We start from the raw sequence: 26,963 nt of genomic DNA, 5'->3' as shown, positions 1-26,963 counted from the left end.
GGCTGCTGCAACACGCGCCCAAGTCGCTGAGCACTTGCCGCGCGGTGATAAAAGAGTCGGCGTGAGCGGCGATCGAGTGGACAGATCTCGCGAAAAGCAACTCAAAATGACCGGCAATTAATATCTTTGCTTATAATCAATCACAAATGGCAGTGAAAAATTGGCCAACTAAATTTGTTCTCTGTTTCTAAGAACTATCGGTCATGACTCGTACACCCTCCCCACAGTACGGGTTCATCTACTTTTATGCGCTTACAGCTCATGATATAAAGGAAATGGTCGTGATGACTCTTGAGTGTATGCAGCTCTATGGGCAAAACGGTTTCACTGGAAATCACTTCGAAGCTTGGCATGACGCGTCTTTACATGTTTTTGACTGAGCTGTATTAAATCTGTGTCCGTTGTGTGGGCATCCATGTGTCTTTTCGTCTCGTTGTGACTGTCTCAGCATTCATTAAGAAAACTACCTTCCAGTAACAGCTACAAGTATTGCTCGAATGTCCGTATTGTATTCGAAGACCACTCATTTATGAAGACTAACACGTTTGTCTAAATTATGTGGTTTATGTATCATTTTTTCATCAGTTAAAATTGCGACGATTTTTCTCGTGCTATACCATTATGCAGTTTTTCAGTGCAGGGGAGCATTCCTCCTGCTTCACCAGTCACGGGTTGTTAAGACAGGGAACTATTCCTCTTGCGACATCAGCAACAAGGCGAGAAAGACACGGAACTACAATTCTTCCCGCTATAAAGTCCAACTGCAATTTGTAAAGTACAAGGGACAATTCCTCTTTCTACACAAGCCAAGGCTTGTTAAAGTCAGGAGCTATTCCTCCTGCTGTACCAGCCACGGGTTGTTACAGAAAGTGAGCCATTCCACTTGCAGTACCAGTCACTGGTGATTAAAGTCAGGGGACTATTCCTCCTGCTACACCAGCCACGGGTTGTAAAAGAAAGGGGCTATTCCTACTGCTACACCACGGTTTGTAAAAGAGAAGGGACTATTCCTCCTGCTACACCACCTGCAGGTTGTTAAAGACAGGGGACTATTCCTCCTGTCACACCAGTCGCCGGTTGTGAAAGACAGGGGACTTATTACCTCCGGCCTCACCAGCTACGATATGCTAAAGGCTGGGGGTTATGCCTCCTGCTAAACCAGCCACATTTTCAAACCAACAAGGATCTATCAGATAGTTACCCATTATGCGAATTCCCAAAAGACCTCGGAGCAATATTTGTACCCCCAGTACCGCTACCAATCATCACAACAGAACGTGTCGCGAATACCCAAACTAATTGACGCCATCTTCCCACTTGTCATCCCTTTGTTTTAAGGCAATAAACCCGGAGTGAGAGTGCCTCGGCAATAGACTACCAACATCGCTCATTCAGCGCGTAACCCCCTCTCCTACTCTCGACTAATGACTTAATCAAATATTGAACAACCTCAGCCATTCTCTCTCCTCCTCTGAGCTCCATTATGTGCCGATCAAAGACCAGCTTCTGCAATATTCATGGTTTGTTTTATGGTGGGCCGTGTCACGCCAGTGATTGCTGAAGTCACGCCTCTCTGCTTGCAGTAAATGAGCACCCCATCGAACAGGACATACATTAACCTCAGAAATGAGATAATTGACTTGGATGACTGATATCAAAGCCGGTCGTTCATATTGCTTTTTTGCCAATGCAGAATTGTTTTTGAGAACGAAGAAGCCCGCGCTTTTATCAGATATCTTTTCTGTGCGGTTGCAACATCATATGCTAGGCTTCCTGATACAGCTCTCACTCATGCACCGTAAGACGCGGTAGGACTGTCACAACCAGACTGAAAGGAACATGACTTACACACCGAGAGACACAGTGAGCCTATCACAACCAGACTAACGGAGACAACACTTTCACATCGTGAAACACAGTGAGCCTATCACAACCAGACTACATGGTTCCAACAGTCTTATCGACAGGTCGGCGAGGTAGGCTGATGGACATAATCGAGCTGGTTCTAACTGTCATATCTCTCTCACACTGTCGACAGGACGGCGGGGCAGGAAACAGGACATCATCGGGCTGGTTGCGACAGTCTCATCTCTCTCGCGGTGTTGACAGGACAGCGGGGCAGCCAGCAGGACATAATCTGGCTTGTTGTGACTGTCCCATCTCTCTCACCGTACCGTGTTGACACGACGGCGGGGCAGCCATCAGGACATAATCGGGTTGAGTGTGACTGTCTCATCTCGCAGCAGGGCATAATCGGGCAGGGTACGACTGTTAAACTCTCTCCTTGTTGAGAGGACGGAGGGGAAGCCAGCAAGACAATATCGTGCTGGTTGTGGTGACTGTCCATCTCTCTCACTGTGTTGACAGAATGACGGGCAGCTAACAGGACGTAATCGGGTTGAGTGTGACTGTCTCCTCTCTCCCACCGTGTTGCCACGGCGGCGGGGTAGGCAGAAGGACATGATCAAGCTTGCTCTCTCACACCGTCATGACACGGCGGCGGGGCAGCTAGCTAGACATAATCCGGCTGGCTGTGAGAGTCTCATCTCTCAGTCACACGGTGTTGACAGGACAGCAGGACAGCCAGTAGGACCTAGTCTGGCTGGGTGTGACTGTCCCATCTCTCTCACCGTACCGTGTTGACACGACGGCGGGGCAACCAACAGGGCATAATATGACTGGGTGTGACTGTCTCATCTCTCTCAACGTGCTAGCAGGACGGCGGGGCAAACGACAGTGCATAATCGGACAGGACGGTGGGGCAAGGAGCAGGGCACAATCGGGCTGGCTATGACTGTCTCATCTCTCACCATGTTCACATGACGGCGGGGAGCTAGCAGGGAATAATCGGGCTGGGAGTGACTATCCCATCTCTCTCACTGTGTTGACACCACGGCGGGGTAGGCAGCAGGACATAATCGGGCTGGCTGTGACACTCTCATCTCTCTCACGCGTGGACTCGACGGCGGGGAAGCTAACAGGACATAATCGGGGTGGGTGTGACTGTCTTATCTCCTACAGCGTGTTGAAAGAATGGCGGGGCAGCTTAGAGGACGTAATCGGGTTGGATGTGCCTGTCTCATCTCTCTCACCGTGTTGACCGGGGCAGGCAACAGGCCATAATTGGGTTGGCTGTGACAGTCTCTTCTCTCACACGATGTTGACACGGCGGCGGGGCAAGGAGCAGGGCACAATCGGGCTGGCTATGACTGTCTCACCTTTCACCATCTTCACATGACGGCGGGGGAGCTAGCAGGGAATGATCGGGCTAGGAGTGACTGTCTCATCTCTCACCATATTGACATGGCTGTGGGGTAGCTAGCAGGGGAAAATCGAGCTGGGTGTGATTGTCCCATCTCTCTCACTGTGATGACACGTCGGCGCGGCAGGCAGCAGGATATAATCAGGCTGGGTGTGACTTTCTTATCTCCTACATCGTGTTGAAAGGACGACAGGGTAGCTAGCAGGGAATAATCGGGCTAGGAGTGACTGTCCCATCTCTCTCACTGTGATGACACGACGGCGGGGTAGGCAGCAGGACATAATCGGGCTGGCTGTGACACTCTCATCTCTCTCACGTGTTTACACGACGGCGGGGCAGCTAACAGGACATAATCGGGCTGGGTGTGACTGTCTTATCTCCTACATCGTGTTAAAAGGACGACAGGGCAGCTAACAGGACAAAATCGGACTGGGTGTGACCCCCTCATGTCTCTCACCGTGTTGACTGGGCAGCGGGGCAGGCAACAGGCCATAATTGGGTTGGCTGTGACAGTCTATTCTCTCATAATCTGGTTGAAAGTGACTGTTTCATCTCTCCCACCATGTTGACAGAATGGCGGGGAAGCTAACAGGACGTAATCGGGCTGGCTGTGACTGTCTCATATCTCTCAGCTGGTTTACAGGACGGCGAGGCAGCTAACAGGACATAATCGGGCTGGATGTGACTGTCTTATCTCTCACCATGTTAAAATGACGGTGGGGTAGCTAGCAGGGAAAAATCGGGCTGGGTGTGACTGTCCCATCTCTCTTACTGTGATGACATGACGGCGGGGCAGGCAGTAGGACATAATCGGGCTGGGTGTGACTGTCTTATCTCCTACATCGGGTTAAAAGGACGACATGGTAGCTAGCAGGGAATAATCGGGCTCGGAGTGACTGTCTCATCTCTCACCATGTGAACATGACGGTGGGGTAGCTAGCAGGGAATATTCGGGCTGGGGGTGACTGTCTCATCTCTCACCATATTGACATGACGGTAGGGTAGCTAGCAGGGAAAAATCGGGCTGGGAGTGACTGTTCCATCTGTCTCACTGTGATGACACGACGGCGGGGTATGCAGCAGGGCATAATCGGGCTGGCTATGACAGTCTCATCTCCGTCACGCGTTGACACGACGGCGGGGCAGCTAACAGGACATAATCGGCCTGGTTGTGACTGTCTTATCTCTCACACCGTGTTTAAAGGACGGCAGGGCAGCCGGCAATACATTATCGGGTTGGGTGTGACTGTCTCATCTCGCTCACGTGTTGACACGACGGCGGGGCAGCCAGCAGGACATAATCTGGTTGATTGTGACTGGACAGCAGGATAGGCAGCAGGGCGTAATCAGGTTGAGACATGTCTTCCACACTGTGAGACAAAGTGCACAGGGGGTATAAACCCCGATGTTTCAAAACCGGTGGTATATCATCCCCTGTCCATCATAGCCAGCGGCTTGTTTGGCAGGAGGAATAGTTTTTTGACTTTCACAACCTGTGTCTGGATGGTCAATGGGTGTAGTCCAGAGGCCAGTGATGAAAGATGTTCACGTATAGTCCTCTGTCTTTCACAACTTGGTCCCCTGTCTCTCACAACCTGTAGCTGGTTGGGCAAGGAGTATAGTCCCTGGTCTTTCACAGCTGGAGGCTAGTGTTATAGTCTTGTCATCAACAAGTCTGTCCCAGTCTTGTACAAATTGGTCCCCTGTCTGTCACAACCTGTAGCTGTTGAGGCAAGAGATGTGGTCCTTGGTCTTTCACTGCCGGAGGACAGTGTTGGAGAATGTACATGTATCGTCATCTGTCTTTCACCACTCGGTCCCCTGACTCTCACAACCAGTGGCTTATGAGGCAACAGGTATAGTCCCTGTTCTTTCACGGCCGGAGGCTAGTGTTGTGAATGTACATGTATAGTCCTGTCTTTCACAAATAAGTCCCCTGTCCCTCTCTCAACCTGTAGCTTGTGAGGCAAGAGATAGTCCATGGTCTTTCACAGCCGGAGTCTTGTAATTCTAGGATGTATCGTCCTCTGTCTTGAAATTGGTCCCCTGCCTTTCACAACCTGCAGCTTGTGAGGCAAGAGGTATAGTCTCTGGTCGTTCACAACCGGAGACTCGTGTATCTGGAGGGATAGTCCTCTGTCCTTTTACAAATTGTTGTTGGTGTAACAGGAGGAGTAGTCTTTCACAGCCTTCACCAAGCCAGCGAGAGGAGGAATAGTTACATGTCTTTCACAACATGATCCACAGCCTCTCATAACCTGTTGCTGAGAAGGTAAGGGGTATAGTGCCTTGTCTATCACAGCTCCAGGCCAGTGTTGTAGGATGTAAATGTACATGAACATGGTCCTCTGTCTTTCACAACTTTGTCAGCGGCCTCTCACAACGTGCAGCTGAGCTGGAAAGGCAAGGGGTATAGTCCCTAGTCTTTCACAGCTGGAGGCTAGTCTTGTCATCAACGAGTCTGTCCCCCGTCTTGCACAAATTGGTCCCCTGTCTCTCACAACCTGTAGCTGTTGAGGCAAGGAGATAGTGTCCTTTGTCTTTCATTACCAGAGGACAGTGTTGTAGAATGTACATGTATCGTCATCTGTCTTTCACAACTTAGTCCCCGGCCTTTCACAACCTTTAGTTGGTGAGGCATGAGCTATAGTCCCTGGTCTTTCACAACCGAAGACTAGTGCATCTGGAGGAATAGTCCTCTGTCTTTTCACACTTAGCCAGTGGCTGGTTAGGCAGGAGAATAGTTCCGTCTTTCACAACATGGTCCACAGTCTCTCACAATATGTGGCTGGCAAGGCAAGGGGTATAGTGCCTGTTCTATCACAGCCCCAGGCCAGTGTGATTTGTAGGATATACATGTACATGTACATGGTCCTCTGTCTTTCACAACTTTGTCAGTGGCCTCTCACAACGTGCAGCTGGAATGGCAAGGAGTATAGTCGCTGGTCGTTCACATCTGGAGGCTAGTGTTATAGTCTTGTCATTAACAAGTTGGTCCCCATCTTGCACGAATTGGTCCCCTGTCTCTCATAACCTATAGCTGCTGGGGCAAGAGATATTGTCCTTGGTCTTTCACTGCCGGAGGACAGTGTTGTAGGATGTACATGTATAGTCCTCTGTCTTTCACAACTTGGTCCCCTGTCTCTCACAACCAGTGGCTTGTGAGGCAATAGGTAATGTCCACGGTCTTTCACAGCCGGAGGCTAGTGTTGTAGGATGTATCATTCACAAGTTGGTCTCCTTTCTTGAAATTGGTCCCCTGCCTTTCACAACCTGGTGAGCTGGTGAGGCAAGAGGTATAGTCTCTGGTCTTTCACAACTGGAGACTTGTGTGTCCGGAGGGATAGTCCTCTGTCCTTTCACAAATTGTTGTTGGTGTAACAGGACAAATAGTCCTCGGTCATTTTCATCATGCTGGTGAAGCAATGGGAATTGCCACCCGAGTTGTATTTCACAACTTGTGGCTGTTTTTGAATGAAGAATAGGCCCAGTCTTTTACAACCATATGCTTGAAAGTCCAGGCGAGTGCTATTGTCTCCTGTCTTTACCAACCAAAGGTCGGGGTAGCAGAAGGAGTAGTCCCCTGTCTTTCACAACCTGTGGTTGGGTATTTCAGGAGGAATAGCTTGAATTTCACAACTTGTGGCTTGGAAGGCAGGAAGAATAGACCCCCTATCTCTCACACCTTGTGACTGGCGAAGCAGGAGGTATGATCCACCATTTCTCAGAGCCTGTAGCTGTTACACAGCCTGAATGGAAAAGCTCAAATTCGAGTGGTAAAGCCCACATCTTCATAGGGTGAGGACAGTGAAGTATCCTGAGGTTAAAGACAGAAGTTAACATATTTCATAGTGCTTTCTTCTCGAACTACCTTCCATCAGTACAGGAACTCAGTCTGTACTTGTGAATTAGAAACTGCTTGTATCGATTCATACCACCCCTCTTAAAAGAATGAACAACGATTTTATCCGTTCTTGTCAATTTCATTTCATATTACGTCTTACGATATATTTACACAAATTATATGACAAATATTATACTTCTCCTAAAATACATTAGACATGATTATAAAAATATACAGTACTGGTATCTAAAACTATGATTGATAATAATTTCAAAGAGATCCAGTTCTAGTCCAGCTGGTGAATACCTTAATAAGTGACTGTAACAAGGTTACATAGCACTTGCAAACTGCTTTAAATATCTCAGTAAAAAACTGTGGTGCTGAAATCATTCCTAAATAGTTTAAGGAAATGACGCTAATTGAAATTCTAAAACTCACATCATCTCAATTTAAGATGCTAACAAAACGAAGACATGAAACTGTCATATGGCCAGCGCAGATCTTGTCGATAAAATCATTGGTACATCACTCCAGAATGAAAGTAACCGTAAGAATTGCACTTCGGGTTTACAAAGAATCTGGCGGGCTGGAAGTAGCAGTGATTGAATTAAATTTCAATCATCGTTGAACAATGGCTAGTAGCTGGTGTGAAATCAACTGCAGGCCTCGGCAAATGTTCACCGAGGAGGATCGTACAGATGTCGGATTTCAACTCGTCAGAAGGGCGATATTTTCTCAAATTGATTTTACACAAGCTCAGGAGAAATCACCATTTAACCTCCGGACTGAGGGATTATTATTAAGATACTTAGTCTCCACAAAAACAAAGAGAGTCTATCTTTCCTTAAAATGATTAATGACATGTTAAAAACTTACTGGTAAAAAAGATTTTGGACTTTTTATAAATAAAGAAATTACAAAAATGAATACACCAACATTATTTTCAAATTGCATGCAAATTTGCTCATTAAGAAAGGTTGCTTTCCACAAAAAACAATGACATCAATACAGATTTCATTAGATTTTTTTCTTAAGATGTACTTCAATGCCCCAGGTGAAAAAACAAACAGCGCCCAGTTTCAGATTATTTTCAAAATCTCATCATCAATCTTCCCACATTCAACCAATTACCAACAATCGCCTCATTATGTGGCTGCAAAATGACCACATTACAAACCGCCAGGCAAAATCATTCATACATTTTTCATTCGTTCAATCATCGCTCTCTCATTCTTCATTTATACGACATCACTTGGCATTCCCGTGGAGGAGCTTATTAGCCACTAATGACAACCTTGCATGTCAACACAAAACAACCAACACCGTCACAATACCTCAAGAAGTTTGGAATTTTTCAAACATGACCAGCGCGTTGCTTTTACGATGTTCCCACTGCATAGAATAAACATTGGTTTCCTCTTTTCGACGATCGCTGAAAGATTACCGCAGTAAAACTGCCTAACGCACACTCGAAACTGCTGTCATCTGAATCTCATTTCCCGCCTGTTTATGCCCCGCGAAGGTAAAGACCAATCATTAAAGCATTTCGACAAATCTTGATAATACATATTAACATCTCTAGTTGCGGTTAACCAAGCATATTCTCTTGGCGCATTAAGTGTGGCGAAAATGTCGCACAGGCGCCTTCGTGGCACATGAACACGACACGTAAAAAGGCTTAAGTTAATAGAACAGGGGAAAAAAATTAGCAGAGATTGATGCAAAATGCTCACAAGATTAATGAATATTATTCGTGGGGTGGAAAAATTTGCATAAAATATTTCCGTGACTTCTGTTGTTTCCTTTATTTTTTCTACCCAATGTTATTCTAGTTCATGGTTCCTTTCACCTTCAGTCTGATTGATTTCAAATGTTGAACATTATTTTTGTCAGGAAAAAATTGGTCACTTGTTTAAGTTTACCCAATGTAACATGAAATAACAGTTAGAGAAACTCTGTTTTTAGACCAAATGGCCATTTTAAGTCTTATAGTGCTACTGTATGGGTATCATGTTTCAAATCCTTCAGATGTTCCCAGGTATACAGTGACCAGAACGAATTGACACAGATGACAGCATTTTCCACTTAAACAGGAATCTCCATCTAAGATTTAGAATGCAGAAATAGAAAGTTCCCACGATAGATGTTCACATCAATAATGACATGATTTTTTTTAAATCAGGGTGACTTTCAAAATCCAACTGGTCATCTACTCTCATGTATTTTTAATTACCAATCTTTCCCACGAATTTGAAATATCTTAAAGCTGAAGAATGATGAAAATTCAGTACCGGTACATACATGCAAAATAAGGTTTTTTTTAAAAAGGTCTTGTCAGCAGTTTTTATTATATGCTTCGATTGTTGAACCAACTGATGTGAAACTCGTAAGCTATCCTCTCAAGTCTGACTACATGGTTCTGACTTTCAAGAATACACTTTGATTTTAACAAAAGATAACAAAAATATGACCCAACAACCTATTAACGGAACCATGCACAGTAACCAAATATCACTTCCATTGAAATTGTCATGAATCAGACATTTCAGCGTGCTACATGACAAGCTCTTCCAAGCGTCCTTCACATCGTTTCTGAATAACACCTACACAATTATCGTAAACCACATCTTCAGACTGTCAAATGCAGAATGGACATTTTGAAGTTCAGGAAGCCTGTCATTTGGTAACAAGCATGTTTGAAGCAAAACTGCTGCTTTCTTATCAAAATTTTTAGATATACCTGAAAGTGTGCTGGATAAAAGCAAAAACGTAATACTTTAACTAGATACGTTTTGATAAAAGTTATATTAAACATACAGTGTCGACACTACTTAGTCGGTTGAGGGACACCTGTGCAAAAGGCTTATTTTAAGTGTAATAGGCCTAAGCGAAACAGACACACCAAAAACGGCTCGACATAGTGAGTAATTTTTAGTCGATTGCAGTATGAAATACAGGGTAAACCAGCAATCCCTTGACATAGATACAGTCATATGAACATTAAGTAGCCTGTGGTATACCAAATTAAAATGGATAAAAATATTGCATATGAATATTGAAGCATTCGGCGAGATACATTTAATCTTATGATAAAACACATAGTAGCAATGTACATAATGCAGTTGGTAGCTTTGCAATTGCAAGGAAGACGAAGACGGTAACACTATTGTTACTTGAACCCCTGTTACATTTTTATCTAACACATCCTCAGGTTTACTTCGGCATCAAGTTTTGTCATCTGTTTTTTCTTGCGTTTGTTTCATGTAGCATCAACAATGCACAGGATCTTCTCAAGTTTTTTCTTATCACCTGTCATCTCTGAAAAGAGATAAATGGAGAAAACATGCTTATTGAGTAGTTGTGATGGAGAAAATATGAGGGCCTGACCAATGACCCAGAAATGTTATTCTGTCTCGGTTTCTTTCCCACGAGCAACAGGCTAGGATTCTAGGAGAGTTTTAGGGCATCATTGACGTCACAATGCTTGACATGATTCGATATGGCTGAATGATACGTGGGTTACTATGCACTTCATTTTCTTTCATCATGTCATACATATCAAAAATTTATAAATCACTAAACACTCCAACAACAGTTAAAGCATTGACAGAACTGTCTGTAAACCTGTGTCATCAAAACAAACAGAGACATGCTAAATCTTATCAAAATTTGATTGTTGAAATAATCGACTTTGTTGGCTTAATGCGTCTCGTCTTAAAACGCATACCTAACGATCCAAAACATGAATGACATTGACTGCGCTTTTGGAAGGTCATTGAATGACATGATAAACATTTTGTACATGAGATGTCATTCAACACGTGGCTAGTATCAAGTTTGGTGGAAAATGGTTTATTAGTTTGGTGGCAATTGGCCTGCTGGTGTAGTTGAGATACTTTGACCTTGACTTTTGACATTGACCTTTGCCTCCAGTGGTGCACTGGTATTAACCTGGCTAAACAAAACAAGTTTGGTTGAAATCGGTTCACCAGTTGGGTGGCAATTGACCTGTGCATGTAATTTAGACCAAATGACCTTGTCATTTGACCTTACGACCTTGACCTTGTTGTAAAGTGGTAGTACCACGATAAATGTATCAAATTTGGTGGAAATCGGTCGATTATTTAGTTTGTGGCAATTTGTCTGCACGTTTAATTCGGTCCATATGACCCTCACTTCACTAACTGTGATACACAGTCCAGTCCGCCCAGTTCCATACTGAGGAAGCATATGTAGGTTTGTTACAAATCATACTCTTGGCAGTACATAGATTAGCACTGAGACAATGGTAAAGGAATGTTTCATTTTTTTAATCTACAGAAAACATGTGATTACAGGTGCCCACAAGGATGATCCTGGATTTATCCATGCATAAGAGACACTGACATTTCCTGAGGCGTGAAAAGTACAAAGCGCGCCCTGCACGCCTGTCTGAAGCTCCCAGCTTGTCTGCGGTTTTGCTTTCATTCCCAAGTCAGATCATTTCTCACAAGTCTGCATCACTGGTGTGTGGCCGTTCATTTATCAGGGCATGTCTTGTTACTTCAAATGAGGTTCAGGTTCATTGCCCGAGTCGCGATGCGTGTTGCTTGATCACTGTCTGTTCAACAGGTTTTCAATTATTTACGTAGATATGATTTACAAGGTGCCGACAAGTGTACAGTTGTATGACGAAGATACAACCTCTTTTGTACTGCTTCTTTGACTTCACAATAGTTATTGAGAGATATTCTTTGAAACCTTATATCAGGCTGATAAACAACTTGAATTATAAGAACATGCCATGAAATGGCATATTTGAAAGTCTGCTATTAACAAGGTCTAAGAAAGGTCGAACAAACACAATGATATAACGGACTGAATTCATACTGATTTTAACCGTAAACTTGACAGAAATTGGCTGACTCACTGCTACTAAGACTCTGATGAACGACGGAAAAAAGTGGCTCAAATTTAATATTTGTTTGACTTAGCGCTGAGGAAAAAAACCCAAATTTTTCAATGCGGTACTAAATAACATGATTCGTTAAAGAACATAACACCAAAAAAATAGTGAAATACTCCAGATTTACAATGTAAAGAAAACTTTTTTACCATGCATTTCAAAACTGATAATAACCCCAATACGCCATAGTATTTGAATGAATTCAAAATGATGAAGAAGTTTCACATCTTTTGAAATGTTGTGTTTCATTCTTTAGTGACGGCAGACGCGTGCTTACAGTAAAGACTTCATCACCACGAAATCTGGAGTAGAGAATTCTGTTCAAATGACGTGGTCTAATTAACCAATATCAAAGAAAGAATTGAAGACTTATTAGAAAAGCTATGCTTTTGTGCCCAAATAATCAATGTAACCACAACTTATGTTAATTTATTAGGAAATGCCCATATGCTGTCCAAAAACCCAACACCCTAACAAGCGAGAGAATAAATAAGGTCCTTTTACACTCAATCACTATTCATCAACACCATTTTGACCAACGGTGATAGCCAAAATAGACCAAAATAGACCATTCAGACAAACTAGGCTGAGGAAAATGATTTAATTTTCCCAGATTTGAGGCGGACAATGCCTAACTTGTGCCTGGATTGTCCTGCTTGTGCTTGGTTTTTCCTCCAAGAGGATGCTGCCCAGAGATGCAGAGGAGGAGAATGTGTTCAAGCAGCGTGCCAAGATTGTTTACTAATGACACGAGACAAGGCGATCGCACTCGACAGGCCATAAAGGATGAAGAAAAGTTAAGTGGCAAACGACATCTGAAGCCGCAGATATCATAGCGCACAATACGGAACACTCTCCGATACTCTAAGGGACAATACGCATACTCGAGTTGAAGGCATTAAAATAAGGGTCGGCTGATAGGCGGAAGAATCGCTTGATAAAGAAGGGTAGGGTCCTGACAAAATATTTTGAAGGTTTTCACACCATTAGGCTTATAATTCAAGGCTAACATCTGGCAAAGTTGGGTGTATTTTCTTTGGTTAATCATCGGTGAAAGATAAATACTGTGGAGTGATTGATAGCCCTCTATTGGTTAAGGGCTTCCCTTGTAACTGGCTGAGAAACGAACAGCCCCTCCTACCGAACCCAAAGAGTTTAGTCTAATTAGCCATCCCACCACCATGGCAGCAAGTCTTCTGTTGTAATGACTTTGGTACTGACTAAATCTTTTGAAATCTATACTTCAGAATTGACAGGATTTTTTTGCAAATCGCAAAATTAAATAGGCACTCATCCTTGGTGGGAATCGGCCAGTTACAGTTATCATAGTATCTTCCATTCATATTGCAGCAGTATTGGTGGAGCTGAACTCAAAGAAACATATTATCAAATGCAATTACTAGGATGGCCTTAAACTTCAAAAAAAATTCTACTGGGTGTGACTGAATATAAAAATACGTGGGAAATTCGGGTTGACAGCAATAATATTTTGGTGGCAAGCTACGAGGTCAGTATCCTTCATGGTCTGTCTTGTCACTATGTAAGAAAAAAAACACTAGAATTTGACAACGATTAAGTCATCAATAATGTATCCTTTTAACAATTCTTTTTTTAATGAATTTCGACATGACAAAAGGTACGATAGCAAAACAAGATTTTGCTTTCTGGTTCACCCGTGACTAAAGACGCCAAGATTTAAAACATGAAAACAGGTGTAAAAAACAGTTATCAAAGCAGACGGCACTCACCCACATAAAGGACAAACTCGTCTGATGACTTTACAATAAACAAATTTCACAGCCTGCCTCATGTCAGTTAGAATGCATTCGCTGTTGCCAAGGAAATTAACTATTGAGACACAGCCTCAGGAGTGTCATCCTTGGATTCAGGGATTTTTTTCACTCGGTCATCATTGCAAAACCCTGAGAAAAAGCGATTAAATCCACTGCGAAGAGCGGCTGTTCTGATTACTTGACACACCCGTACAAGCATTGTATAATTCAATAAAACAGATTTTATCAAAAGTTTGATAAAGTTTACAACTTTCTGCTGGTTTGATAATTTATATTTAGTTCACGTTGTTTAATACAGACACTGCTTTAAAGTGTTATTGTCAATTGTATTAAACCTGAAGTAGGGAAAGCACAACTGCTATAATGGTACAAATTGAAGGTCATACGAGCAACAAAAGTCATGCAGCAGTATTAAAAGCCTTTACAATGGGTGATTTCAAAGCCAGTTTTTAGATTTAGTTTTAAAACTAAATGGAACACTAAAACCCTCGATTAAACCAGTATTGAAATGAAGTGGGTTTTAGTTTCATCCTATATCAGTGTCGGTGTTTGTTGGTTTTAGCATTATGTCCGGTTTTAGCTTAAAACTAAGGGATGGTTTTAGTGTCAAAAACTAACACCGGGACTAAAACTAAAACTCTCCACAACACCAGAAATGAAATCAGTTCTGGTGTTAGTTTTGACACTCAGTTTTAGCATTATCCTATTTCAAATTAGGTTTTAGTTTCACACTGAAACCAATTGGAACACCAAGGTCTCATCTTAATCCCAGCTCGGTGTTATATTTGGAAGATTTGTAGTGCATTTTGTATTACCAATAAAACTAACACCTTAGGCATTAACACCGAGTGGATTTCAAAGTTGGTGTTGGTGTCAAGAAAAAAAAAATCATGTTGTTCGTATCATTTCAAGAAGTAGTTGCTGGTATTTTGAACGCTGATGGGAATGATGATGGACGTGAAAGAAGATGACGAAATTTATATAGATCGGAAGCGGTTACAATAGGGAAACAACAGTAACAACGACAACAACATGCATGTTTGGTTTTTCCAAGGTTTTATCTCTGTCCATCTTGGTGTTAGTTTTACCTGCAGAATAAAACCTCTTCTTAGTTTCAGCCCAGGTTTTAGGTGTTTAGATAAAACCAGGTGTTGGTGTTAAACTAAAACCTTGAATTGGTCTTATCCAGACATAGGTTTTTAGGGGTAGAAATTAAGAATAAAACTGACACTAACACCCAACACTAAAACCAAAACCAACTTTGAAATCACCCAATGGCTACTGAAAAAACAGAGCACCTGTAAGGCCTGTTTAGCAGGAATCAATTCCTTATCAAAACACAAATCAAATTTTGGGAAGCCAGAAGGTCAAGCAATCTGTTTTAGAGGTGCCTGAAGCAGTTAAATAACCAATGGTGTTGGCACTTGGGGTGCAGCGCGTCAGGCATTGCCACAGGCAGCAACCCTGAGGCCAATGAGGGAGAGAAAAACCATCAAGTTTGCCCAACCCTAACCCCGCAAACACAACTTGTGATGGATAGGGCCCTCAAGGGCTATAATGCCAATCTGGGTGTAGTCTTAAAACAGTGTGGCAGGAGCCTAGGTTATAAACTGTTTTTAACCTATTTTATGACAATTTGAATGATAAATGAAAAGCGAAATTTTGCCAACTGAAACACAAACTAGACATCATTTTGGAAGATGGTTAAAGCTTGGGACTCAGAGGTTATATCGCACCAGACAAGTGCCACTTTGAATTAAATCCTACATCAGGACAATTATCTTTGGTTCTCAATAGTCAATATCTTACCCCATGTTGGAGCTAGAGGCCTTTAAAGTTGGCATTGGCAGAGTTAAAATAACGTGCTTAGTAAATCCCCAGGGTGATATCAGTCAGCAGCAGGCGTAAGGTCACCGGTCTTGTATCGTGGTCAAAGTCTAAGCCATGCCATGGCGAGAAGTGGAGGGGAGAAAATGATTGACCACAGGGTCCCTCGGATGGTGGTGATCTATCATACGAAGAGAATCGATGTTCTTTACAGATGTCAAAACCAAGCTCTCCTGAGGCGAACCGCAAACACATGAGCCAGGGGATAATTGTAGCTGCGGTGACAGGTAATATGTAACGGATCACCTTTTTGGCTTGAGTTGAGCCAGTGGGGTCCTTAGGGGGACTGGGTCCAGTTGGCACACACCATGATGCAGCCAGGGCAAGATTATCAAGAAACTATTTCCCTGCGTTTCAAGTTTTTGCAATATTTTTCATCACTTTCGCTCTGAAATTGAACTTTAATGACCCACAAGGGAAATATAAAAGGCATCTCTAATAAAAGGCATACAGTATCATGGGCCACATCAGAGGGATATTTTCTATCAATCTGAAGTTATCATTTGAAACTTTAACTATAAATTAACTCAAATGACCCACTTTTACAATTCTAGCATTGTAGATCTCATTGTGGTTACAAACACTATTAAGTTATCAAATAAAATGTGCTGCCATCTTTCCATAATGTTGTGAACTAAACATGAAATGAAAAGTCTGTCACAAAAAGTCGCTTGCCATTGTGAGGTGCGATAAGACCAATCAATTTGACTTATCATATTACCTTAAATCGTAAAATGTTCTCTTGTTGGTCGTTCTTTTTAATACCGGCAGATAGCAAGTGACTGATCAATAGCAGGTTTAGAGTCATGACAACATCACATTCCCTTCTGATTATTCAGTATTATCTCAGGTGATTTTGCTCATGATCATCATCATGAAATTGTTGACATCCCCTAGAAATTTAGCATTTCTGCGAGGCAAAACTGATACAGCTTTTCCACGATTCGTTTCAAGGGCGACTTCAAAGTTGAATGTGACATTGCTTTGTGATGCGAATGTCATTGTGACATCCAAACAGAATCGAAGAGATTGACCCTAAATTAGACATAGCGCCCAGGGGGCATTTTCACTAAAGAGGCATCAATTTCGATTACGGAGGTGAAGACAGGAAGGCAAGAAGTGACGAGTACTTTCATTCCAAGTGCCAAATTAGCAGCCTTTTTGACAAATTAAAGGAAATAGTCGATGTGTGCAAATTATTTTCGCCATGACACTTTTGCACTTGCAGCAGGTTGTCATAAACATTCCTTACCCGCTCATAAACAGCTTGTACGTGGCTGCTGAATAAAATATTTTCGACAATAACTCACGTGAAGCATCCAAGTCAAATGACAAACACAAAATGGATTATTGACGGTTATGTTGAGCATAAATCACACCAATTGACTAGGTGAAATTAGTGAGCGGATGCTGGCCAGTGCAGCCATCAATGGACGCAGTTGCATCTGAAAATGTGCAATTCAAACTGCGTTTCGGGACGTTTTTAATAGGCCATCAGAAGTTTGGCAAGGGATATACTGCAGGCATACAGTGTTAAAGATCTATTTGGGTAATGACGCATGGTCGATAGTTCATGCTCATTTGATAATAGTGCGCTGTTGTGCATGCGGCAAAACTGGAGTGGCCAACCTGCAAGAGACCAGAAAACTGGAGTGGCCAACCTGCAAGAGACCAGAAAACTGGAGTGGCCAACCTGCAAGAGACCAGAAAACTGGAGTGGCCAACCTGCAAGAGACCAGAAAAATGATTGAACAACATGCAATTGCACTGACATTGACCGTATATAAGCTTGACAAGATATCTGATTATTTTTGGACAACATGTGCACATAGAAGGAATGAAATGTATCCTCCATTGATGAATGCATTTATGGGTATAAAATACGTACAGGAACTACATGAACTACAGCAAAAGGTTTTGGGATCCGAAGAAAAAAGTATTCCACTACAGCAAGAGATTTTTTAAACTCCAAGAAAAAGCATTTATGATATTATAGCAAAAGCCTGCACAGATTCTAAATCAAAATAATTACCCAGACGTTGGCTTCTTTTCCTAACAGCTTGAATTCAATTAAAGAAAAACTGAATTTACACCAAGGACATTAGTATCGAGATAATTATGATAACTGCAACAACGGAGCTAACAGAAGGTGTCGAAAATAAGATGTTGGGGGAGGATGGGCTTGGACAGAATGGGAAAACACAACTGAGTGGATTCAAATAGGTTTATTATGAACGACTTCATTTATTTCCGTTCCATGATTCTATATCGAATGACGGTCAAATTTTGTAGTAAAGCATTACAAAATGTACAGCAAATACTGACAACTTTACTAGGCATTGAAACCTTGCAAGAAGAAGTCTCCCGGAAGCAGACGTTATGAAAATGACAACAAAACAATGGAAAACAAGTGAAAGCTATGTCAAGCAGACGGCTGGTGATAATTTGAAGGAAAGTCATCCCAGAGGGCTAAAGGAAAACATGGCCAGAGGGTGTATTATTGTAAACTGTAATAATGACACTTGTCTGTCCTGTTCTAGGATTTGTATAGCCAAGGTCAGAGGAGGGGATGGCATCTCAATAGAGACATAGCATTGTGTCTGAGACAGGTCTTGGCATAGGTTTGATATAAAGAAAGCCAATTTTTCTTACAATTGTCCATGAAGGTTGCTATACAGTCTGCCTACCTGACATTCAAAGAACAAACACAGGGGGGGGGGGGGTTGTCCGTGAAAACAGTATTATCTGTCAGACTCTTTTGTGGACACCCTATTCTCACTCTCCCATTTCTGATAAAAGCATCAATAGTTTGGATTACAGCATATTTTGAGTAGATTCCAGTAAATTTGATTAGCCTCTAAGGAAATCAAAGTTTTCCATTGCTCATTCTTTATTGCTATTTTTTTAAAATCTGAACATAAGCACTCACGTGACCATGCACAACTTTCATAATTGCACTTTTGTAATTGTCCAGACAAGACTTTATTTTGATTTAATACTCAGCGACAAGAGAAGGTTTTATCGCGTATCAAAACGATTTGTGCGATCATGTCGACCCATAACGCACGCACGAAATCAAACCACGAAGTCATTAACTCCACAAGCAATATGCTCTTAATTCATTTACATCAGTCTATTAGTTTACTCTAGGATTAGTCGATGCTTCTGCAGGCGTATTTCAATACACGATGACAAGTTGACGATGATGACATGACTAGAAATGGATGGCACTTTTTGTCAGCGATGTATCCAGCAACAGTTTAATAATTCAAAGCAATATCAATTTGGAGGCAAAATTTAAAAAGGATGTTCTCGCAAACATTTAGGGCCATGAAAATAAAGGGGCCTACAGTATATATACAGGTCATCTGATATATAAGGCAGAGAAGGTGACTTACAAACCACAAAATAATCAATCAAGTATCATCGACATCGATAACATCATCAAATGATACTTGATAGATACTCGTACTCGGACATATCTCTCCTTAACTCAACTGTACATCAGGAAGTCATGCCCGATTCCCGCTCCACAATGGCGGGAAGGGATGCCAGCCGCGCATGACCTGACGCCCTTTATCAATTGACAACACACCAATCGTCCGATCACACAGTTCATCACCCAATATCAGCGAGCTATTTTCTGATCGCTGGGCAGCTATTAGGATATTACACAGCGACAAAACCATTGTGGACACAGACTCCGCCATCAAAACAAGCCTTTATTCCCAACACAGAACTGCAGATGAAATTACCGTCATAGTATTGCAATATTGAAGTAGTGGTGTACTTTTTAATTTTATTGCAACAATTAGACAACGATTGACAATTGAGTCTGTTGACTGATTAACGCTCGTGCACGAGGACGTTGTGGATCGTCCACGGAAAACATGAAAAGACTTCAATTCGACAAATAGCCACTTAAAATAATTAATCTCTCCAATGACAGGTCATCAATGATAAAATCCAACGATAGGCATTTCATTATTATTAATACAAACATTTGGGAAATATTTATGTTTTTATAAAGTCTGCTGTGCAGACTAGACTATTTGTCATGGTTATATACCAGTTATGCTGCTAAGCTAGTAGTTAGCGTGTAATGTTAAAGCAATATTTTGTACATGCAAAATTTGGAAACTACTTTTTTGTTTAATAGTGTATGTTGATAAAAGCCCCCCCCCCCCCCCATCAAACCTCAAATCACAGAGTACATTTGAGAAAATACAAAGTCCCTGGTCATTAACATAAAGTTCTCAAGTACTTTCCACACGACCAATCAAATGTAATTAAAACAAATTGTGGGGCTTTTCCCCAAAGAAACGAACAAGTTTTAATGGCGACCTTCCAAAGGAGGGGAGTGCTACGTCTCATGAACCATAGAAATCTACGATCTCTCGATAAAAGCCCCACTCACAAATGTGCCTTTTAATTCCATCTGAACACACAATATTTTATTTCACATTATCTCAACTCTCCTCGTCACACGAGCACCTCGCTCCCGACACAAAGACCAACAGTGTTGTGGTATCAGTAATAATCTATTACATAAATCGTGGATTAATCAGAAATGACCAGCCGACAAAGGGTGCACCTCATTCGAATAACGCGCTTACAAATCGTGACAATAGTGTATTAGCACATCTCTTCCATTCGATGACAAACGAAACAGACGATACTCCACATGTGGGTCATTAGCATCCAAATCGCCATGTCGGCACATCCCACTTTTTGCCTAATTTCCATGTTGCGAATGCTCGGTTCAACAAAACAGCCCCTATTAAAGCTGTCCAATTTAATTTAGAGTTCATAAAAATTTCTGATCTCAGATAAGCTGACATAAAAAGTGCACTTGACACTCTGATTTTTTGTAAGATTATATAGGACCTTTATACACTTCATTCTTTTCATCGCAAGTTTTTGTACTCTTGTCCTGTCCTGCAGCTGACAACTAACTTTTTCATATTGATGTCATTTTTTGTCGTCACTTCCTGGTTTTCTGGTTGATGTTTTGTATACCGTAGGAGCTTTTGTATTAAAACTGGCTTATAGCTGCATTGTAACAAGGTATACCATAAAAATCAAAGAGTTCAATTTGTGATGAGTGATGAAACATGGAGCACTGAGAGAAAAATAACAGTACCAATTTGAATTGCACTGCTCCTAAACTCCAATCAACACTGAATGTAGTATATTGTTGGAGAAAAGAGTATTCACTTTCTGTCACTTTCCCTCATCCTACAGTGCCACCTATGTGAAACTCAAAGAACTAATTCAGAAACGAAACCAAATCTCTAATTGTGGATTCGACGAGTCGTTATTGTACTGCTTTGAACGGAGCCATTATAATGACCGATTCTGGGCAATGAGACGTCAGTGCCACCTGGCTATATACTAGAGTACTAGTAACAACGCAGTTATAATTGAAACTGTTTTACTTTCAAAGATTTGGCTAAGAAAAATTTTGTAACTGTGATCTGGTCACACTCCTGAGTTTAACAAAGTACAGAAAAATATGAAAAACACTATACCTGTTTTGGCCTGAAACAGAGGATTAAGCTCGAGTCACAGTACTCACCATAGCCTAGCCGACTGTAGGACATCTTCGCACAGTCGCTTATAATGCCAGGAGTCTCCCTTGACTCGCTTCCTCTGCACGCCGATCAGGTCGCACTTGGCCACCTGACACACTTCAAGGTCAAACGCCAACTTGATGGTGCCCCAGTCGTCCTTGACTGTACACCTCAACAGGTATCTGTAACAGTTTTAAGATGATTAAATAACCTACAGGATTTTCTTGAACCTTATCAATTGACCTAGAGAGCCGGTTTTGGTGAGTATGGCCTATTGTTATAAAGGCCTTTTGTGCAGGCATTCGTCAACCGCCTAAATAGTAGTGATGTAGTCCCATTATCAAGAAAATTACATGCTTACCCATTCTGTTTGTAATGAATCCGCTTGTCCCCGAGGGAAGCCTTCAGCCGATCCAGGACATGATCAGCTTGGTGTTCACTTGTATTAGACACGTTACATAGCACCTAAAAAGTATCAAAATGAGTGAGACAAGGCATATGATGATTTAGTGGAATCAGAAAGCTTTGTTTGTCAAGTCTCCTTCTGTGTTAAAGTTCAAAATTTTTAACTCGGATTTCTTCTTACCTTGACTTTTCTTGGCCCATCACCGATCATCCTCTTCCTCGGCGTGAATATATTCTTCATCTTATCGATGCCCTTCTCGAGGCTACCAAACTTGGGACCTCTCATCTTCCTGTTCATCGGAGTCTGGAGTAGCTCGTCGTGAGCTGTGTGAAGATGGCTGTCAATTGATTGACACCTGAAAGAAGAAGAAGGGAGACGTGAGAAACTTACAAAACCTTTGATTTCTTACCACAATTGTATTAAGATTTATAAGCCAGCTCAAGGTGTTCTAGTTAACAAAGTTATAGGTTAACCTGTTTGGTTCTCTTCTTTCATAATAACATGGTCATAGCTTACTTCTTTGAGGCACTGACAGGTGTCTGTAATGCCATATTGTGTAGCTGGGAGTCAAACGATCGAGATGGGCTGAGGGTATTGGTACCATACTGGTCGGACTTCTTAGCCGGTGTCACCATTGTCTTAGCATCTAAAAGGAAGCAAAACGTTAATCAATCAATCAATCAATCAATCAATCAATCAATCAATCAATCAATCAATCAATCAATCAATCAATCAATCAATCAATCAATCAATCAATCAATCAAATCAATCAATCCCCTGAAAAATGATAAGATGAGGATGGTAGGCAAAGCCAGCCTATGATTTTCATGCAAATATACTAAATTTGGAAGCCTGCCCTCAAGCGTGTCCAGTTATTTTATCCATGTGGCAGCAAGCAATGCAGAATATGCACAGTCTGAGCTAATTTATAGTTTTTAAACTCATGGAGGTATTGCCACCACTTACATTTCTCATCTGTAAGTAACGAGGCCATTGGAAGGGGTGTCCTCGGCCCTGCCGATGGTGATCTGTTCCGCTGTGGCCTGGGTGTCTTCATCACTGGAGTATGAGGCACAGCAAAGTTCTCCTTTCCGGGACCGTCCTTCATGATATTCTTCCTCGCTGATTTGACTTCGTCAGTGTTGTGGTTTGGCGGCGGTTGTTTCTTTGTGGCAAAGAACGGCGATGCGAATGGATCGTAGTCGACACTTTTGCTTCTCGGCTAAAATAAGATTTCAAAAGTTCAAAAGATGAACAAATGTCCAGCTTATACTGCAACATCTTTTTCAGACAAAATATAGAGATTAGTCATTTCGGTTCTGAAGAGAGAACTATATAAGGCACAGAGCTTCACTACGTCCTCTATCATGTCTATACTCTTCTAAAGGCTCGAATTGTACCCACCTTGTCTGCCATTGGTTGTTTTTCTGTGAGTGGTCTGTTCTGTACTATTCTGACAGGAGCAGATCTCGCCTTTTTCGCCAAGAGGAGATAATAAGTGGCAGTCAAGTAGTCATACTTCCACTGAAAACGAAAAGAGAAAATAAGAACAAGACCTTGTTCTATTTGTCCAAATACAAATATACTTTACGAGAACATATTGGATGTAAAAATCTAAAGAAGCTTTGGAGGGATTTATGACAGCCATGATACAATTCAAGCTGATCGTTGATGTCCTTTTATTTCCTATAAAATGTGACCTCACCTCTTTGACCATATTCGCCATCTCAGTCTTGGAATATCCATAATGGACAGCTAATTCCGTTACACAGTCATCGTCTATCACATCTTTCTGCAAACAAATAAAAGGAGACGTCATATTAGCCACTACCATTAGAATCGGACATGGGGTTTCCAAATTCCAGACTGAGAGAGTATGAAAGTCTCAAAGAGATACCATTGTCCAGGCCAGGAAACTATCAGTGTGAATCTGGCTGCAGTTATCAAGAGGGCTGCCGATGGGGTGAATTTTTCACAGAAAAGCATACGTCTCAAAAAATAAACAAGTCCAATTGGGTCACTCACCTTGTATTTGCTAATACAGTCAACAGGCACACCATAATCTTTGATCATCCATGGCTGGTTGCATAGTTCGTTAACTTTGATTCTCCGCTTGGGGTCTGTCTGCAGCATATTCTGTAGGATTCTCAGACTTTCGTGGGAGAGCCATCGGGGAGTTTCGTATTTTCCACCCTGAGGAGAAAAAATCAATATACAGTGGAACCTCCCTTTATAGCAGACACCTCTCTACTAAGGACACTAGTATTGATTCCAAATTGGTTTTTTCCATTAACTCTGACGACTCTAATCAGGACACCTCTCTATTAAGGACAGAATCTGTCAGTCCCGAGGGGTCCTTTATAGAGAGGTTCCACTTTAAAACTTTCCAGTTGTCTGCATCTTATATTTTGTTGACTCACCTTGATCTTATCATACAAGATTCTGATGTTGTCATCGTCAAATGGCAGAAAGCCACACAGTAGTGCGTAAAGTAGAACACCCATGCTCCACACATCAGCCTGAAAAGAAAGAAATGTTAACTGATTTACTAACTCTAAATATACCTATTTGAAAAGAAATATAGTATAAGTTGTGCATTTAGAATTTAGAATTTTACCGCGGAATTCAAAGAAACATGCCATGTGACTTGAACCTTACCTCACTTCCAAGATACTGCATGCCAAGGATCAGTTCTGGTGCCGCATATGCTGGACTGCCACAGCATGTCTCGAGGTGATTGCCCATACCACCCTGGAACAAGTTGACAATGATTTAGAATAGCAAACTACCATTGTTCAAACTCTGGTGACGGATCTCCAATACCAAGATTTTAAAAGATGACAGCTGGCCTGCACAAGTGAACAAGAGGTCATTTTCAGGTAAAAAAGTTAGGTGTTCAAAATGTTAGTGTATCCAAATGGAATCATTTAGAATAAAACAATTTTATTTGGGAACTTTTGAGCGGCAATTTATTTCTAAAGATGCGACCCTTCGAGCAAAGATAGCTGGTCTTATACTTTTATTTCCTATTTTCTGTTACATGTTCTTACAAAGGGTTAAAATCATGGCTCTTTTTAAAAGTTGTCAAACTATCAAGGCCATTAATAATTTGCTTATGACAAGCACTGAAAACAATTGCAACACAAAACCACCTTTATCTCACCAATTCTGCAAAAAAGTCTAAGCAGGCTTCCAGAATTTACCAACAACACCTAATGATATTTAGAATATATTAGTTCGTATAAATAAGGTATTTTCTTTCAAGACAATTGCACAACAATTGAAATAACCATGATATATAAATGAGCCATTCTCTCTGATTTATCTCTACAATACAATAGGTTTCTACTGACAAGTGCCCTTGGGTTAAAATGGATTAAAATCCCTAACCAATTCAAATTACGGCTTGAGGCTGTTTGCCTGTCCTCATCGACATTTTCAGGAAATAATCAATAATAACACCACGCTAAAAATTGTGAAAATTATTTTTACAGATATTTTCGCAATTCTTAAAATTAAACATGTGCAAAAATTGGATGGTTCACAGTATCTGCTATAGAATTTCTATTAAAGTGCAAAGAAATCGACAATTATAGAAATGCTAAGGTAAGCAATATTCCATACCTTTGGGCGAGCGCACAAACCAAAGTCTGTCAGTTTCAAATTCTGATCCTCATCTAATAACAGATTCTCCTGAAAATCAAACAGAAAAGCGCTACTAAACTGATCATCAATAGATTTTTCACCCACTCCTATTGTGTCGCCATGACAACAGGAGGTACGCCCAGGGGCAAGTTTTGAGGAAAATAGCAACTATAAAGTTAACACAATGCCTCCGCAGCCATGACGAAGGTTGAAATAGTACTGGCAGTTATTAAAAACGAGGCCTTACTTAATTATAACATATTTTACACACTTTTTCAAAACAACACCAGTGTCAAGGAAGGAAGAAAATGAAGATTCCATGTTAATACAGGTATTCAAGTTGAACTGATATTGTGATATGAGCACAGCGTGTATCCTGGTGCAACGCATTGTCAATGTTGCAGGATACGGCACCAGCATCACACATACAATGACATAACTTTTTCCAATCACACACAACAATGACTATTCACTACGATCGATAGTTCAGCGCGCTATCGAGTTGCAGCTAATAAATGCGTCGTTCCGCCCTTGGCATTTGATGGGCTGGAACAATGGATGGATGAAGAGTTCAGCTTTAGAGGCACAACCGACTCTCTTCTCATTTGATATGATAACGACCAATTCTCAAGATAAGGTTCAAAAATACTCGGAGGAAGCTGGACTCCTCTGAATCAACTTCCAAATTTGAGTTAGTTTCAGATTGATCCAAATTTCTTGACGTCGTGAAAAATTATCGGTGAACAATTTTGGCAATGGAAGGAAACATCAAAGCGGATTGGTATCAATCAGGTTGAAACAGGATTCATTGTGGCTACTTACTGGCTTTAGATCACGGTGGGCATAGCCCTTTTTGTGGATATATCCGACAGCAGATACGATCTGTCTAAAGAATACTCTGGACTCGTCTTCCTTAAGTCTGTCCTTAGAAACGATGTAGTCAAATAATTCGCCACCCGGGCAATACTTAAATGAAAAATATCGCTTACGGGTGAATAAGAAATTTTGCTGAGTAAGGGTTATTGGTAAGATTGTCGGGTCATGCAGTCGATGAAGGGCTGGCACCAACGGCGACCTCAGCTGGGCGAAACGAGGAGGACAAAGTCACGAAAAAGGGTAAGGAGAACTTTCTTTTTCATTGTTACTGCACCCTGAATATTGGATTATGATAATAAGCCATTGTATAGCCATTGAATTTCAGCGCAACTGCAATACATTTCACTGAGTGAAAGGCATCACTACAATGTACATTGATTGGCATGGAAATGCTTTGTCTGCAAAAGCCAAACAACAAATTTGTCAGGTCTTATAGAGTTCTCTTTGTTATTTCATAAAACAAATGCTTGATTACATGTATATTTCACCTCTATATTTCTCATGCATGATTCGATATGTTGTTAAGATTTTTCAAAACTATTGTTAATTTCACTAACTGGATGTCCAATTTCCACCAATCACAAACAAAGCTTCTCCTCTTGCATGCTCAATTTTGTGAAAATAATTTTGCAAAAGCTTTCACAAGCACCTAACTTATGATCCAATCACAACACCTATCAAACAATCTACAATTTATTTTCATCCACAATCAAAGAGGTACCTGGAAACATG

The 26,963-nt window shown here is 41.4% G+C and overlaps 2 protein-coding genes across 11 annotated transcripts in view; one reads left to right on the top strand and one right to left on the bottom strand.

Annotated features, from left to right (window-relative positions):
- Nucleotides 1-7,271: 7,271 nt before the first annotated feature.
- Nucleotides 7,272-26,963, bottom strand: part of LOC135492067 (maternal embryonic leucine zipper kinase-like) — a 20,445-nt gene continuing 753 nt past the window's right edge. Inside the window, exons 4-16 of the mRNA XM_064778214.1 lie at nt 26,178-26,321; nt 25,335-25,403; nt 24,369-24,461; nt 24,131-24,229; nt 23,736-23,903; nt 23,416-23,502; nt 23,115-23,234; nt 22,677-22,932; nt 22,227-22,356; nt 21,891-22,065; nt 21,666-21,769; nt 21,310-21,486; nt 7,272-10,424 (exon numbers count right to left, since the gene is read on the bottom strand). Coding sequence (XP_064634284.1) covers nt 10,424; nt 21,310-21,486; nt 21,666-21,769; nt 21,891-22,065; nt 22,227-22,356; nt 22,677-22,932; nt 23,115-23,234; nt 23,416-23,502; nt 23,736-23,903; nt 24,131-24,229; nt 24,369-24,461; nt 25,335-25,403; nt 26,178-26,321 — 1,623 coding nt within the window. The 3' untranslated portion in view covers nt 7,272-10,423. The remainder of the gene's footprint in view (nt 10,425-21,309; nt 21,487-21,665; nt 21,770-21,890; nt 22,066-22,226; nt 22,357-22,676; nt 22,933-23,114; nt 23,235-23,415; nt 23,503-23,735; nt 23,904-24,130; nt 24,230-24,368; nt 24,462-25,334; nt 25,404-26,177; nt 26,322-26,963) is intronic.
- The window catches only part of LOC135492035 (serine/arginine repetitive matrix protein 2-like), a 23,361-nt gene continuing 22,641 nt past the window's right edge, over nt 26,244-26,963 (top strand). For 7 of the 10 annotated variants that reach the window (XR_010448014.1, XM_064778174.1, XM_064778137.1 and 4 more), the window contains exon 1: nt 26,244-26,471. Coding sequence is in view for 9 of the 10 variants with exons in the window: in XM_064778174.1 (XP_064634244.1) it covers nt 26,397-26,471 (75 nt within the window). In the remaining variant the exon portion in view is untranslated. The remainder of the gene's footprint in view (nt 26,472-26,963) is intronic. The other 3 variants (XM_064778147.1, XM_064778165.1, XM_064778184.1) reach the window with 2 other exon arrangements.

The sequence above is a fragment of the Lineus longissimus genome, chromosome 1 (assembly GCF_910592395.1).
Source record: "Lineus longissimus chromosome 1, tnLinLong1.2, whole genome shotgun sequence".
NCBI classification, from domain to species: domain Eukaryota; kingdom Metazoa; phylum Nemertea; class Pilidiophora; order Heteronemertea; family Lineidae; genus Lineus; species Lineus longissimus.
The sequence above is the reverse complement of the archived record's forward strand: the minus strand, read 5'-3'. Positions and strand labels throughout refer to the sequence as shown.